The 15,009-nt window shown below is 45.9% G+C and overlaps 1 protein-coding gene across 1 annotated transcript in view; it reads right to left on the bottom strand.

Moving 5' to 3' along the window:
* The window catches only part of CACNA1S (calcium voltage-gated channel subunit alpha1 S), a 753,083-nt gene extending 747,513 nt beyond the window's left edge, over window positions 1-5,570 (bottom strand). The window contains exon 1 of the mRNA XM_085643164.1: window positions 5,122-5,570. Coding sequence (XP_085499290.1) covers window positions 5,122-5,282 — 161 coding nt within the window. The 5' untranslated portion in view covers window positions 5,283-5,570. The remainder of the gene's footprint in view (window positions 1-5,121) is intronic.
* Window positions 5,571-15,009: the final 9,439 nt, after the last annotated feature.

The following is a 15,009-nucleotide window of genomic DNA, read 5'->3' as shown; positions in this document are numbered from 1 at the left end:
AGAAATAATGCACTAAGTGTAGCTGTCACCCAGAGCAGATGTGTATTGGAGGCAGACTGCACAGCACAAAGATTCAAAAGCACAGAGAAATGCCCACTTTCTAAAAGTGGCATTTCTAAAATAGTAATGTAAAATCCAACTACACCAGCAAGTAGGATTTATCACCACTATTCTAATCATAGCAAAGAAGGCAATGCCACTCCGCTCTGATCAGGAATTACCACTTAAAAGTGTATATGGGAGTTCCCAGTGCTGGCCTATGAGAGGAGTAGGCCTCACAGCAATGATAACAAAATAGGCTGTTTGTCACTACCAGGACATGCCACACATGAAGCCAAATGTCCTACCTTCTACTTACCCAGAACCCTGCCCATATGGCTGCCTAGGGCCTACCTTAGAGGTAACCTATGTGTACTAAAAGGGGAGCTTAATGCTTGGCAAGTAGTTTTAAATGCCAAGCTTACGTGGCAGTACACTGCGCATGCAAGCTCTGAAGTGGCAGGCCTGAGACAGGTTTGAAAGACTACATCTGTGGGTGGCACAAGCAGTGCTGCAGGCCCACTAGTAGCATTTAATTTACAGGCCTTGGGTATATGGTATACCACTTAACATGGGACTTACAAGTAAATCAAATATGCCAAACAGGTGTAAACCAATCATACCATGTTTGGAGAGAGCACATGCACATTAGCTCTGATTAGCAGTGGTAAAGTGCCCAGAGACCTGAAACCAAAAAAAAGAGGGTCAGAAAAATAGGAAGAGGAAGGCAAAAGGTTTGACAATAACTTATGTAGAAAGGGCCAGGTCGAACAGAATGCTTAAAACGAATAACAGGATTAAGAGAAATAAAACTCACAGTGATTCAAAAGAGTCTGGAGCTAATATTCAGTGCATCAGTATGAGCAGTGTTCCAGATATTTGTTTACACAAATTGGATCTCACTGTATGGTACCATGCAGATGACAGTGGAATAGCCGGAAACATGCCTCCTCTTCAATTGCAATGGTAGTTGCTGATTCTTTTCCTCTACCTTGCAAGCCCATGAGCATTTCCCCAAGGTATTAATTGAAAATTACAATGTCATATGATTAAATTCCTGGCTGTGAATTAAAATTAGTCCATCACCTTTCTAGATGTAACCACTCCAGCTTGTAACAAGATTCCGAAGGCACACACATTATATGGCACTTGTAACATTTAGGGCACACTATACATCTTCAGTTTCACTTATATTCCACTTTTAATCAACACATTGAAGGGTAAGTTTCTGAAGCACCTTCGACATAATCTGGGCATTTAGAATGGGCTTTGTGTACCTAGAGAAGATCCCTACACACTTGTTTGGCAGCCAAGCTCTTTCACTACTCATGGACTATGATGGCAACAGTTTTCGTATGCCCCTTAGATCCGAATCCAAACACGGAGTATTCAGTTAGCAGCTGAAAGTAAGGCAGTTCTCTGCCAAGGCTTAGGAGAGTGTTTACTCAGTTCAATATCTGTTAGGAGCTAGCACCAGGACAAATATTTGGGCAAAAGCTGTGCTTCGTTCATTAACTCGTTATCTGCTAATTTATGATAACATTTTTATATATTGCTTCATACCACACTTCTGCCGTTTCTATACAGTATGAATTACAGAGATCACTCTTACCCAATGAAATGGCCCTCAATTTTCCAACCACATAAGGATGGTAGGTTGATTCAGCCTTGCTGGGATTCAAACTTGCGACCCAAAGATCACATCATATGTGATTGGCAAGTACTCTGACCACTTTATTCTAGGTCAATAGTGACACTGCCTGCATGCAGGTGCGGCCAGCACAGGTAAGAGTGGTGGGGTGGGAAGTCGACAAACGACTGGATAGGTAAATCAGCGATGTGGGGAGTGCAAGGTAAGTGGTTTTGTTTTTTATTTCATTTTACCTATCCCGTCGTCTGCCGACTTTCACCCCCGCCCCACCCTGCCCACATCCCACTCCACCGCTCTTACCTAGTCCGGCCGTGCCTGCCTGCACACCTGAACTTTTCACCTAAAAATCATTTATTTCAGGTGCATTAGTCTAACTAGCTCAATTGGAGCAAAGGAAAACTCCAACACCTAGAATGCGATAGGATACCTTAAAAGTCCAGGACTGGAGATAGAGTCATTAATGAACTGGGGAGTGGCGGTCACCTTATTGGTGAGTCTTAAGTCACTGAGCCGTCTTGGAGTGTTTCGGTATTTGTGATTCATGCAATGTAAATTTAACCACCGTAACAAAGATTTCATGCTGGCCCATGTCAACAGAAAGTAGTTCAGCCAGGCATGCTTTCCATTTATCTACTTGAAGGTTTGTTTATCCACATCTCAAAGCTAAGACTGCAACTACCCAAAAAAATAGAACTGAATGAACTACTGACACCTGATTTGAAACACCTTCAGATCTCTGTGTTCTTGAAGTACATTAATTGATTAATGAAGGAATGTCTCATAGCTATGGGGAAGAAGGGCCCTCTACAAGACACATTCTTGTATCGATCATACAAATAGTATTAGGTATCTAATTGGTAAAAAGTGGTGTATGATGAAGTGCTTAAAATGTCCTTCCACCTGGTGACAAGACGAGCCAATTTTTTTATATTTTGCCCCAAAAAACCTGATTTTATCTCTGCTGATATGTTTTTCTTTCAAAGGGAGTGCTGTGCTCTGGGATACAATGGATGATTCAACTCACAGAAAGAGACAACAACCAGCACCACACGTTCAAATGTACCTTTACCACCTATCTGACATAGAGCCAATGAGTAATTGGACATCCATTCAAATTCAGAGTATTTTGGATTTTTTACGTGTTTGTGATACATTGTTAAGTCAGGATTTTTATCCTTATCTCATACTTGTCAAGATACTGACAAGTCACATTTGAATTTTGACTCTCAGAACCATTTCTTCTTCAGCTGCACATTTGGTAAATTTGCTTCTTGTTAAGTTTACCCGTTAGTTGTTTTATATTTCAGATTATCTACACAGAAACTGTATAGTCCTTAGGACTGGAAGTGTTCTCTTCATTTTGACAATATAGAGGAATCTGGATTTTGACAGTGTCTCTCCCATTATTGATTCACAGGTTTCTGTGGTGGCTGGTTTGTTGAGATGAGCCCGAGTTGTTGATGTACATATGACAGAATTAGGTACATATGTATATGAAGAGTTAAGAACAGTAAAGCTATACTTCCCTATATATACACTGACCGTCACAATATTGTGGAAATTGATACTCTGGCTAGGAGACATTCTTGTAGGATAATATTTAAAACACGATATTGCGGGAGGATACAGGCATACTGTTTCAAAGCTTAGTTACTTACAATTCTCTCCTGGCTGTGTAGCCCCTACTGACAAGATTCTACAATATCTACTTATGGACAACAATTACTGAGGGTCAGAAAAGAGCGAGGGCTTCCACCAGCTATACCCTAAATACCAAATCATTCTGCTGCCGTCTGGCCAGGGGGCTACCTCACATCACTACTTAGCTGAAAGTGGTCCTCACACTTCCATGGGAATCCAGTAGTCAGAAATTCATCCTTCCATATCTGACACCTTCATATCAGTCTTTGGACTTAAAGTTGAACTCCACATAAAGCAAATGTCTCAGCAAATTTAGGGACTGGATCTCCACATGTTCTCTTTCCCACTCCTCGGATCAGGTCATGCTTATGAACTTTTGGTAATGTTAGGCTTGCGAGTAGGTCCAGTCTCTCCCAGACAAAGCGTGAATCCAACAAACACTGTCTATGTGAGAAAGAAAAGTCAAACACCCACCACTGAAGAACAGACTGGTTCAATGCCATGATCGCACATGCTTGACGAACGTTTGAGGCATTCCTTTCCAAAGCCGTCTGAGGGCTTGCAGCCCTGGACGATCATAGACGCGCAAAGACAGACCCACCCTGGCCACATCATCTGTCATCCTTCCCATAAGTATCAGCTATTACTAGGGATCTGCTCCACTGCCTTTGCGCCCCCACAGATTCCCAGTTAGGGGAGGAGCTATCAATACTGCAAAAGGTGCTGTGGCCCCAGGCCAGAGATGTTAAGGGTCAATTGCACCCAAAACAAGAATCTGTATTTTATACTACCAGACTGGGGGGAGGAGGGCATTACCTTTGCTTGCATTCGGGCACCGGAAACCTTTGCTCTGCCACTCTCCCTTGTGTAATTGAATTCATCTTAACTGTCCACCAACACACAAAACAGTCATAGCAATTTCCCCAGTGAAATAACAAGCTATAACCCATCTTAAAACTTAAAATGCCCCTGTCTTATGCCTATGGATTGCTAATGGACATGCGGCTCAAGAACATACCACCATTCAGAACAGATTTTCTCAGTCTACAACTTGTGTTGGTCTTTCCCACAGTACTCAATTTATTGCCACCGGCCCTCAATTTTTAATTTCAATACCTGAGCTTTAGCTCGTGAAAGACTGGGCTTAGAGACTGACTTCCTTTGGTTAGGCCTACGCGGCGGCCCGGAGCAATGCTCCTAATGATGGACTATTGGAATTCAGTACTATTTATTCCCTCACAGGCTTCCAAGGATATATGTGTCTAAGCACAATGTCAATATTTAGGAACACTGCTCGGAACCTCACATTACTTAATACAATTGAAGCTCAATGTATAACGTGGGTAGAGAACTGAGTGGGGGTGTCTCAGCATAAACACACCAGCATTAAGAATAGTAATATTATCAATAGCGCGTAGTGGGGGTCTGAGAGGCAACCGAAGACGCTGTCATTTTGGAAGGTACAAATGAACACAAATTCAGTTATAGCTTAAACATAGAGATGATCATCGTGTGAGTCGCGCCCTCCAAATGAGGGTCTTCAAACATAATAGGACCCATAAATAGGACCCAGTCCGACTGGGCCCAGCTAGACAAGTTTAGACAGGTTCAGCTGCAGAAAGGCTGGCGCTGCATTCTTACCTCGTTCGCAATCATCAAACTTCTTCCTTTCCACAATTGCCCCCAACAAAACCATTTAGTATAACTCTGTCCAGGTTTTTTTCCTCCCCACGCGACGTCCGTCCACTGTGTACAACTTTTTTCGTTGTTATCCAACCAGAAAAGGATACTTCCATTCGACGATGCTGATGCAAGCCTTCCGCAGGGGGTTCTTGAGGTCCAGGCAGAAGAGCGCTCTCGGCGGGCGGAGGGGGAAGCGCGTCAGGACCCGCTTGGCTTTTTCCTTCTGTTTCCTCTGAAGGGACCCGTCGTCTACGGGGCTCAACTCCATGTCGGCGTTGGGCGCAGTCCTTGACTCCTCCGGCTGGTGGTCCTACACTTCCACTTGTTCTCCTCTTTTGTGACACCCCCCTTATGTTTCTTCTGCCCTGGACGGTTACCCCCTTCCCGGTTTATCCGGGGCTTACACTGGTGCCCCCCCCGGTTCTCTCGCTGGCGAGTCCGGTCCTCCACGATGGCAAGGAAGAGGGTGGGAGCAAAATGAGGGGAGGAAAATAGGACATACACAGAGACGGAGCAGAGGGTTTAAATTTAGAAGCGGCAGCTCTCCCGCTGCCCTGTCAGAGTTCCTGAGACAGCAAAAGAGCTGGAAGCAGCAGCTGTTGTAGCCCAACTTATTCCGAGGCCAAGAACGGCAGGACGAGGGCCGGGTGCCGGGTTACACTTACTGGAGCTCTAAAGAATTAAACAACACCTGCAGGACGGGCCGGGGGGAGGCACCCGCATGGCTTTTAGTGAGGTGACTGTATGACGCCATATCACTGGGGCCACCCTTGCCAGTCCGGGTCTTCTCTTTTTTTCCTCTTTAATTATCACCTAGGACTTTAGCCTAGCTGAATATCTCGAACAGAACAATGACTACATCTCCCAGAATGCATTATTGTGTTATAGAAGCTGACAGAAATGGAACCAAGGCCTCATTTAATGATGGTGTTGGACTGTTGGTACCTTTCAAAATAGCCTCTATGTCTTGGCACTCCTGAGTGTGTAGTGTATAGCCTGCATGCACGGAACAATTACTTGATGTACACGATACTGGGTAAAGACATTTAAAGTGCTCTTGGCCAAGAAGTCAAATGTCCCACCTTGTTGTGCAAAGGTGGTCTTGTTTTTTTTTGTTGCCTTCACAAACTTTGGAGACTATTTCTCTTTGTCACATTCGCATGTGTGTACATACTTAGGAGAACTAACAAAATGGTATTCTTTACCTGGGCGATGTTATTGTGAACAGAAACGCTAAAAAAAAATGCAAACTTAGAAAAAATGGCATACACTTGACATTGGGGATAGTATTGCAGAGATAAAAAGCACATGCTTTCCGGCTTGGTTGGGTTCCAGGAGAATAAATGTTATTTCACTATGGTGATCGAATTATCGCAATGTGGAAAATAACTTTTCTTGTGAAAGGGAAACTTTGCAACCTTCACTATGGGTAGACGGTGTGAACTTTGCAAAACTTCTCTGGCAGGAATAACTGCACAGTCCCTAACACGGGCTACTTTATTTTGTGCGTTTTGTTGTCAGAAAGAATCCAGTTTTCCACAGCTGTTCATTTCCTCCTGGTTTGTGAGATATTAAATTATCCGTAGCCCTGCAGCGCCAAACAGAAAGGCGTTGTAGGAAGGTGGAATCTGACTGCATGGTTGCCCCCACTTTTTTCCTGGTGTTTGAATGGTTTTTGACTAGTCTGGCTGGGATCCTGCTATCCAGGACCCCAGCCTATCTGCTTACTCCCTTAAATGACTGGTGTGCATATTAGATGCACTAGTGATTGGATACTGTGGTACCTTATGAGCCCCTAGTTAATGGTACCTTAGGTACCAAGGGCATAGGTACTTCACAGACCTACCAGGGGCTGAAGCATGTATTATGCCACCCCTGGGAAGCAGACTAAATCTGACACCACAGGCCTGCTACTGCAGCCTGGGTTAGGTAGTGTTAGCACTCCTCACTGAGGTATAGGTTCCTATATCTCACCATACACACACATATAAACCTATCAGTCACCCCTAAGGCAGGCCCTATCAATCCTGAGGGCAGGGTGCTTGGTTTACAATGTGAGGGGGTACCTCTGCATGAGCAGGGCCCCTCTGCAGCTGGCAGGATCTATTCTCTGTGGCTGTTTGTGGATGCGGTTAAATCATATACACTTAAGTGCATTTTAACCTACCGGTAAATGCTAACTTTGAAAAGACTGCATCAAAACATGTCGTGTTTGGTGTCAAACAACTTGGAATCATACCCCCACACCAGTAACTGGTGTGGGGGTATGATCCCACCCTTCTAGAGGGGACGACTACCTACTGTGGAAACAACAGTAGAAATCTGAAAGAGCCCTGGCATCACAAAATGGATGCCACCAGCACAGACACTGGGCTGCCCTCCTGCTGCTGACTGAAACTCGCAGTGGAGGAGGCCCAACAATAGGCATCCTGTCACAGGGAGGTGTCACCACCTTCCAGACAGGATTTAGTGTATTGGGGCTGGGTGGGTGCACTCCTAGAGTGCTTTGAAGTCCTGCACTGGGGGAGCAGTAGGCTCCGCTGTGCATATGCCAGCTCAAACTGGTTCAGGGGCTACCTGCCCCTGCTCTGGCTTGAAACTGGACAAAGGGAAGTGGGTGTAACCACCCACCCCCCTGACCCTCCCAGAGGAGTGGTCATAGAGCTAGTCCCTCCCTTTCCTTTAGTATAAGTTTGGGAACCCTTGCCTTTGCAAATCAGATATCCCTGGACGACGCTCTACAAGAAGAATCCTGGCCCTTTCGACGTTCCACTACCTTTGGAAGACTGAAGAATCTCCCTTGGAGTCAAGGAGTGACTCCCCTGCTTGGCAGGCACCAAAAACTTGAATCAACAGTCGCAAACTTTCCCGCTCGCGCCAGAGTCCGAAGTCCCTGCAGCCCCAGAAGTGTATTTCCTGACTTCTCAACGGCCATTGTGAGTCCCCAGCAGAGCTGAGGTGAGTGGACCCCACGAGTGATGAGGAACAGCAATACCCGCGTACCGTGCACTATTGTCAAGTGCAACCCATTCACGACATTCTACAAACTTGTGCATTGGACCACAAGTGGTCCAAGCCTCCAGCAGAATTTCCCTTGAAAATCAGAGGCCTACCTTGTCCCGAGTGACCGTAGGCTCCTGTGAAGCGAATCCTCAGGAGGTGTCTTCGCGATCCCTTGCCGGCTGGCTTGTGGGTCCCCTGAAGACTTTCTCATCAAACCAAAGGGCTCTCCTGGTTGCTCCAGGCCTGCCCTGACTTACCCTTGCTGGGTGAGTCCCTCAGACCTTGCTGGTCTGCACTGCTGACTTTTTTTGATTTCCACGAGACTTGCTGTTGCCAAAGCTTGTTGGCTCCAATCTGGTTGCTGACACCTCAGTAAGCTGCAGAATTTGTGGGAATCCAGCTCCTGGTTGTTGTCGACACCTCTTGGACCTCGTGGCTGAAGAGTCAAAACACCCTTGATCACCTGAAATCACCCAACTTCTGTGGGCATCCATCTTCCTGGCCCCGGGTCACTGGCAAGTGACTGTGAATACTGTCCCTTCTGCTTTCAGGTCTTCTTCATCTTGAATCCAGCCTTGTATTCCACCGGACACTTCTCCAGTCTTCGCAAGCAGCAAAACTTCTTCGGCTTCCATAGAAAACGACGACGCGACCCGACGCCAAAAGACACCTATGCACCCGGCTTCCCTGGGTGAGGTAATTTGTGCACTCTGGTGCTCCTGTGGGTGTTGGCCCTTGAACTACTTACCTTGTGAGTGGCTTGCTTGTAGACTCTCTAGAAGTACCCTTAAACTTAAAAAATCCAACCGCGACTTGCTCCATTGAAATCAATAGGGAACCCGCGGCTGTGTTCTCACACTGCATGCGTCTCCCGTGGGTCTTTTACTTACCTGCCTTAGGTGGATTAGTGAAGCCCCAGCGATTCTACAGGCCCTAGGCCTTGTCCCCTTGCAAGTCGACTTTCCTAAACCTCTTTTTTAGTATATGGTCTGGTACGCCCCTAGGGCCCCAGCAATATTTGTGCTTAACTTATTGTGAAACGTTGATATTTGCATATGTTCCTGACTTCTAATCTCATAAAGAGATTAGTAGAGTGTGTCTAGAAATAAATACATATACATTTGATATATATACCTGCATCGCTGTTGTTTGCTTACTTGTGCTCCCAGCTCCCAGGAGGGGCTGTGTCCACTTTGTTTCGGCCATAGCTGCTGCTGTCGGGTGAAGGGCCTCTGCACTGGACTCCGTTTCCCAGGAGTCCGTGCGCTACACCAGCTGGCTTCCCGCCCGCCCATCTGTCACTAATTACATTCGCCTGCATAAAAGACCTCGCGGAACCCGCTGGCGCGGGTCCCGCATCGCTGTTGTTTGCTTACTTGTGCTCCCAGCTGCCGTTGTCCCAGGAGGGGCTGTGTCCACTTTGTTTCGGCCAGAGCTGCTGCTGTCGGGTGAAGGGCCTCTGCACCAGACTCCGTTTCCCAGTAGTCCGTGCGTTACACCAGCTGGCTTCCCACCCGCCCACCCGCCTATTGGTTGACGCCTCAATAACAATCTGAATCTACCCGCTGCACGGAACGCGCGCGGGACGTGCCGGACGAAGCCTGGACAAAGGGCGGGCCGTCTGAGGCCGTCCGAGGTCGTGTGAGGACGGGACGGGACGGGACGGGCCACCCCCCTTATATTTTATACAAGCACCCGTCACCGATTATGGCACGGACATAAAGGTACTGTTGACCCTCGAGTGTTATTTGTTTAGTCTACATAGCATCGTAACATTGCAAAATATCGGTGGACAATCTGAACTGTCGAACCATCAATTCCTACTCACGGATTGGGACATTCAGTATAGAGTAATAGTGTGGTATTGTCATAATTGTTTTTGAGATATGTCTAAACTAAAGGCCTCCTCTGTGCCTAATACCATGGACAATTATCTGGTGCAGGTTGTAAGTAAAATCAATAATGATAGGAGGGCCTCACTAGGGTTGAGCTGCTCTTCCATTCCCTCTACGACGAGATCCCTATCAGAACCTTCGCTAGATTCCTCATTACAGGTTAATAGCAGTGTTGTTGCTGACGTGGAGGTTTTAGTTAGTGACACCTCTGAACAAAGTGTGTCTTTTGTCACCAACCTGCAAACTAATCTCGAAACAGATGTAGCCTCAGATGTTGAAGTAGTGAAATCCCCGTCTCCAGTTTCTCCAGTTCCCCCTCCTCTGACCAGAGCAGTTAGAGCATGTAGAAAAACGCAGTGCAAAAGTAGTGGGTCTCGTCCAGGTAGGAAAAAGTTAACCACCGTATCTAAAAGCCTGGATAAGAAAGAGACAAATGGAACACACGATAACAAAGAGAATGAGGATGAGCTAACCAGAAAAATAGCTAGCATGATCGATTCTAAGATTAAGTGTATTATCAAACCATTGGTGGCTAAAATTGAACTGCTTACGGCAGAGGTATCAAGACTGTGCGCTCTTATAAATAAGACCGTGGAGGAGGTGGATAGCTCTTCAACCCCGGTGCTAAGTAGATCTGCACCAAACGTGGTGGTCCCTAGGTGTGGGGTAGGGGCTGAAGAAAAAGTGACAGTGAATCCTCCCCCTATTCAATCTATAGTAGATAGGGACGTACAGAATGTTGCCAATGAAGGTCCCCTATTAAGACCTACTACACTAGACCAAGCCAGAGACCCATTCCAATGTATTATCGAGGCTTCCCCTCTCGTATTGGTTCTTGCTAACGTACCCACTCTGTTACCTGGTAAAGCGGAATCTACATCCTCTTTGATTAGTAAATCGCTGCACTGGTTGTCAAATAATATGAAGATGTCTCCTTGGGGTAAACAACAATTAGCAGGGGAAATTATTATGGCAAGAAGAGTAGCATGGTTAGGGAACAATCCCAAAAAATTTGTGGGAGACTGCATTGTTCTAAATTTTTCAAATCTAGGCGTTCTCCCCAATGTCCTGACCAACATATTTCCCCCACAACGAAGGTGCACCACTATAATTCCACTAACGCTAGAATATTTCTATCGTAAGGGAGGCAGCGAAGCGAATCCAATGAGATCAAGATTAAGGCGGCTTTCCGTCTCTAATAATTGGGGCAGGAGTGACCTAAACAGTAACTGGAGTATTAGCTTGGAAAACAGATTCGGGGTCTTGTCTGATCTGAACAAATGTGATTGACTTGATAGGGATGATAGATTAGAGAATAAGAATAAAGATAAGTTTGATAGCCCGTGTGCTCCCATGGTGCAGAGATTAATTTTATCAAACGTCGATCCTATCCCCCGACCTGAAATGAGGGGAGCATCTAACCTTACAGAGAGACAGAGAGAGGTGGAGGAGTGTGGCTCAATGGTTAGAGCGGCAGACCCTGAAGCAGAGTTCTGGCCAGGGACCAGGGTTCGATTCCCGCCTCAGCAGGGCTTGGGCTCAATTTCCTCGGACCTGTCTATTCTCGCCTCGGTGCCTATTCTAATCACGGTCCCCACGCTGCAACTCTGGGCAATAGCTTGCTTAGCCTCCACACCGGCCCCAACAGCGCCAAGGATGCCTGGCTTCACCCTGGGGGTGCCCAGGAGTGGACACTTCACAGGGAAAGCCAGGAGGGGTTCCACAGCGGTATGAGTATCAGCGCCAGGAAACTGCAAAAGGCGACACCGCAAGGTGGCTGTCTGGTGACAGTGCGCTCTATAAGTACCTTGACATTTACATTTACAGTTTGAGACAACTGACCCAGGCATACTGATATGCTCCAGCCCTCCAGAATGTGACAGTCCAGGATCTAAGGTACTACTAACAGAGCCACCTGGTAGCTCATGTATTAACGCTGTGCATGAGAATGGGACGGAGGGGGAAGCCCAAAGCTTATTAACAATACAAGACCCTTCCTGTTTTTTAGCAGCCGAGGCAGGGTTGACTTTTCTTTCTTGGAACCTTGCTGGAATTGGTAACAAGCTAGGGTCTCCTGAATGGTGTAGCTTTGTTGACCAGTTTGACATTATCCTATTTCAGGAATCCTGGTCATTGGTCCCGGTATACCGCTTGGGGTTCCTTAATTTTCAAATACCCGCCACTAAAAAAACCAAAGGTCGACCATCAGGGGGTTTGATAATTTGGATCCGTCAATCATTAAGCTGCAAAATCAAGCAACAGAGCTCTCCATTAAATGACATTCTGTCAGTGAATATCACATGGTCAACCGGCCATGGAATGGCAATCTTCAACATTTATGCTAGAGGGATGGCCGGGGGACATTTATCTGAGGTAATCACTGTTCTTGATCAACAGCTTGCAGCACTCCCAACTCAGTTGTCTATTATTGTGGGAGGTGATGTTAATACCACATTTGAGCCACTTGGACCTGAGGACCAATTTCTTACTGTTGAGGAGGATAGTAAATGGGGCGTCCCGCAGTTGGATCTTCCCGCAGTCAAAAGATGGTCAGCAGTAGCTATCCAACTTAAAGCTCTATGTTTAGAGAGAGGGCTTAGAGCAGCCAACGGGCGCACTTCGTCTGACCGCCTGGGAGTAAGAACATTTGACAATGGCAGGTCTTCTAGCCGTATAGATTATTTCCTGGTGGATATTAGAGAATGGCATAGGCTGATTGATATGATTATAATATCCAGGGTGGAAAGTGATCATAACCCTCTTTGCATGGAATTCAAAGCTCCTAATGGGTTCAGAGAACCTAAATCTGGGGGGGAGAAAACTACTCTGGACATTGTAGCATCGAATAACATGCGCCACGTTAAATGGGGCAGATTTATTGAGAACCCAGAGAAACTGGAGGTTCTTAAAAAAGTGGTGATTGATGAAGTGGCTAATTTAAACATTCAATCTGCCAATCAAAAGTTTCCCCAAGCCATGCTTGAGGCTCATATTCTTTTCTTTATCAAACTTCAAGGGTTCTTTATGAAGACCATAAAGATAAAAAAGACAGAAACGGCCAATAAAATAAAAACATCTGAGGCGGGATGGTACAATAAAGCTTGTAAAGAAGCGCGCCATAATCTTGGTGCTGAACTTAGATCTAGAAACATTGAAGGTGTTAGAAAAGCTAGAAAGATATACAGGCACACACAGAAAGTGGCCAAGAAACAGTGGGATGAGGAACAGTGGCGTGATCTGAAACTTGCTTGTAAAGCTAAAGATCAAAAGTAATTTTGGGCTATAGTCAAGTGGGATAGAGGAGGGACTGCCCAATCGCCCCAAAATAATGTTCCTAAACATCAGTGGGTTGATTTTTTTAGACCGCAATATGCTTCCAACCCAACTGAAGGAGAGTGTTCACTTCCCCCCACCATTTTTTATCAAAAACAGATATTCTCGATCAAAGACGCCAATTTAGCACTAGATTGCGTGAGTGGGGGCAGAGCCCCAGGAATGGATGGGATCCCAGCCGATCTGTTTTTAAGTGATAGATCATCTTGGTGCCAGTATTTTCAATGGTTAGCTAATTCTGTGGCTATGGGTGCACCTATTCCCACCTCATGGAAAGGTGCGGAAATAATTCCAGTTTTTAAAAAGGGTGACAAATCTCTACCTAGCAACTATAGACCTATCAGTCTTATAGACTCAGCCCAAAAACTTATAGGTCGATTAGTGCAAAATAAACTGCAATCATGGGTAGAAGAAAATGATATTTTATCCCCGTACCAAGCTGGCTTTCGACCCTGCACCAGCTCTGTTGACCAGGTCTTTTATTTCTTAGCACTGTATTGGAGGAACGTGACCTTGTCCAATGGGACCCTCTACGCGGTCCTTATAGACCTGAAATCAGCCTTTGATTTAGTTCCCCGCTCTAAACTTTGGAGGGTTCTCGCTGAAGTAGGGATGGCGCCGGAACTGTTAACGCTACTTGTCCGCCTGCATGAGGACAACTACGCAAGAATCAGGTGGGGGGCTCAGGGTGAGGTGACCGACCCATTTCCTGTCGAGCGTGGTGTCCGACAGGGGTGTGTCTTGGCACCTACGCTGTTTTCTCTATACATTAACGGCATTGTAGATCACCTTAGCTGCTCCCCTACGGATGCCCCGGTACTAGCAGGGGCTCGCGTGCCAGTCCTTATGTTTGCGGACGATACGCTGATAGTTTCGCGGACACCGAGTGGGCTCCAGAAGGCATTAAACGCGTTTGGAGTTTTTTGTCAAACGCGTGGACTTGAGATAAACACCTCCAAAACCAAGTTCATGTCCCTGAATCAGCAGAAAACATTCAGAGGTACAATTAATTTTAATGGTACCCCATTGGAACAGGTTGAGGCATTTACGTACCTAGGAATATCTCTCCAGCGCAACATGAGCTGGAAAAGTCATATTGATATGGCTACTTTAAAATTTCACCAGCTGGCGGGTGCAATTGTCTCTAAACATAAATCCTCCTTAACTAAGCCCATTACTCCTGCCTTAGAAATGTATAATATGAAAGTCATAAGTGCTTCTTTGTACGGCTCGGAACTGTGGGGTTTTGCTAACTTGAAACAACTGGGACTGGCAGAAAACAAGTTTTTACGTTGCTTAGCTGGGGTCCCACAAAGTACCCCAACCGTACCGCTCGCATATGACCTGGGCAGGAACAAAATAGAGGATCTAGCACGGTTACATCCGCTTCTTTATTGGCGATGGATTATGACAACTCCCGAACTAGCCCATTATGCCATTTCCCTGAAGGACATCATCAGGGCTGATCGCTTTCATTCTATTCAATGGCTTAAGGAAATCAGGGGCTTGTTAACAAAACTGGAATTAGATTACCTATGGGATGATCCAAATGGCTCAAGTATTCCATCTAAGTCAACCCTTAAAATTTTTTACTGGGATATGACCTTGATGCCTGTATCTAGACCTGGCCAAAACGCTAAGTTAGCGGGTCGTTTTCTTGATATCAAATCAATACCATTTTGTGAGGCTTACTGGGACATTATAGAAAGGGTCCCTGATAGAAAACTGTACTTTCAGTTCAGAATTGGGACCCTTCCTTTAAAA

Source organism: Triturus cristatus, chromosome 1_1, assembly GCF_964204655.1.
Source record: "Triturus cristatus chromosome 1_1, aTriCri1.1, whole genome shotgun sequence".
Taxonomy (NCBI): Eukaryota; Metazoa; Chordata; class Amphibia; order Caudata; family Salamandridae; genus Triturus; species Triturus cristatus.
Note: the sequence above shows the minus strand (reverse complement) of the source record. Positions and strands in the feature narration are given on the sequence as shown.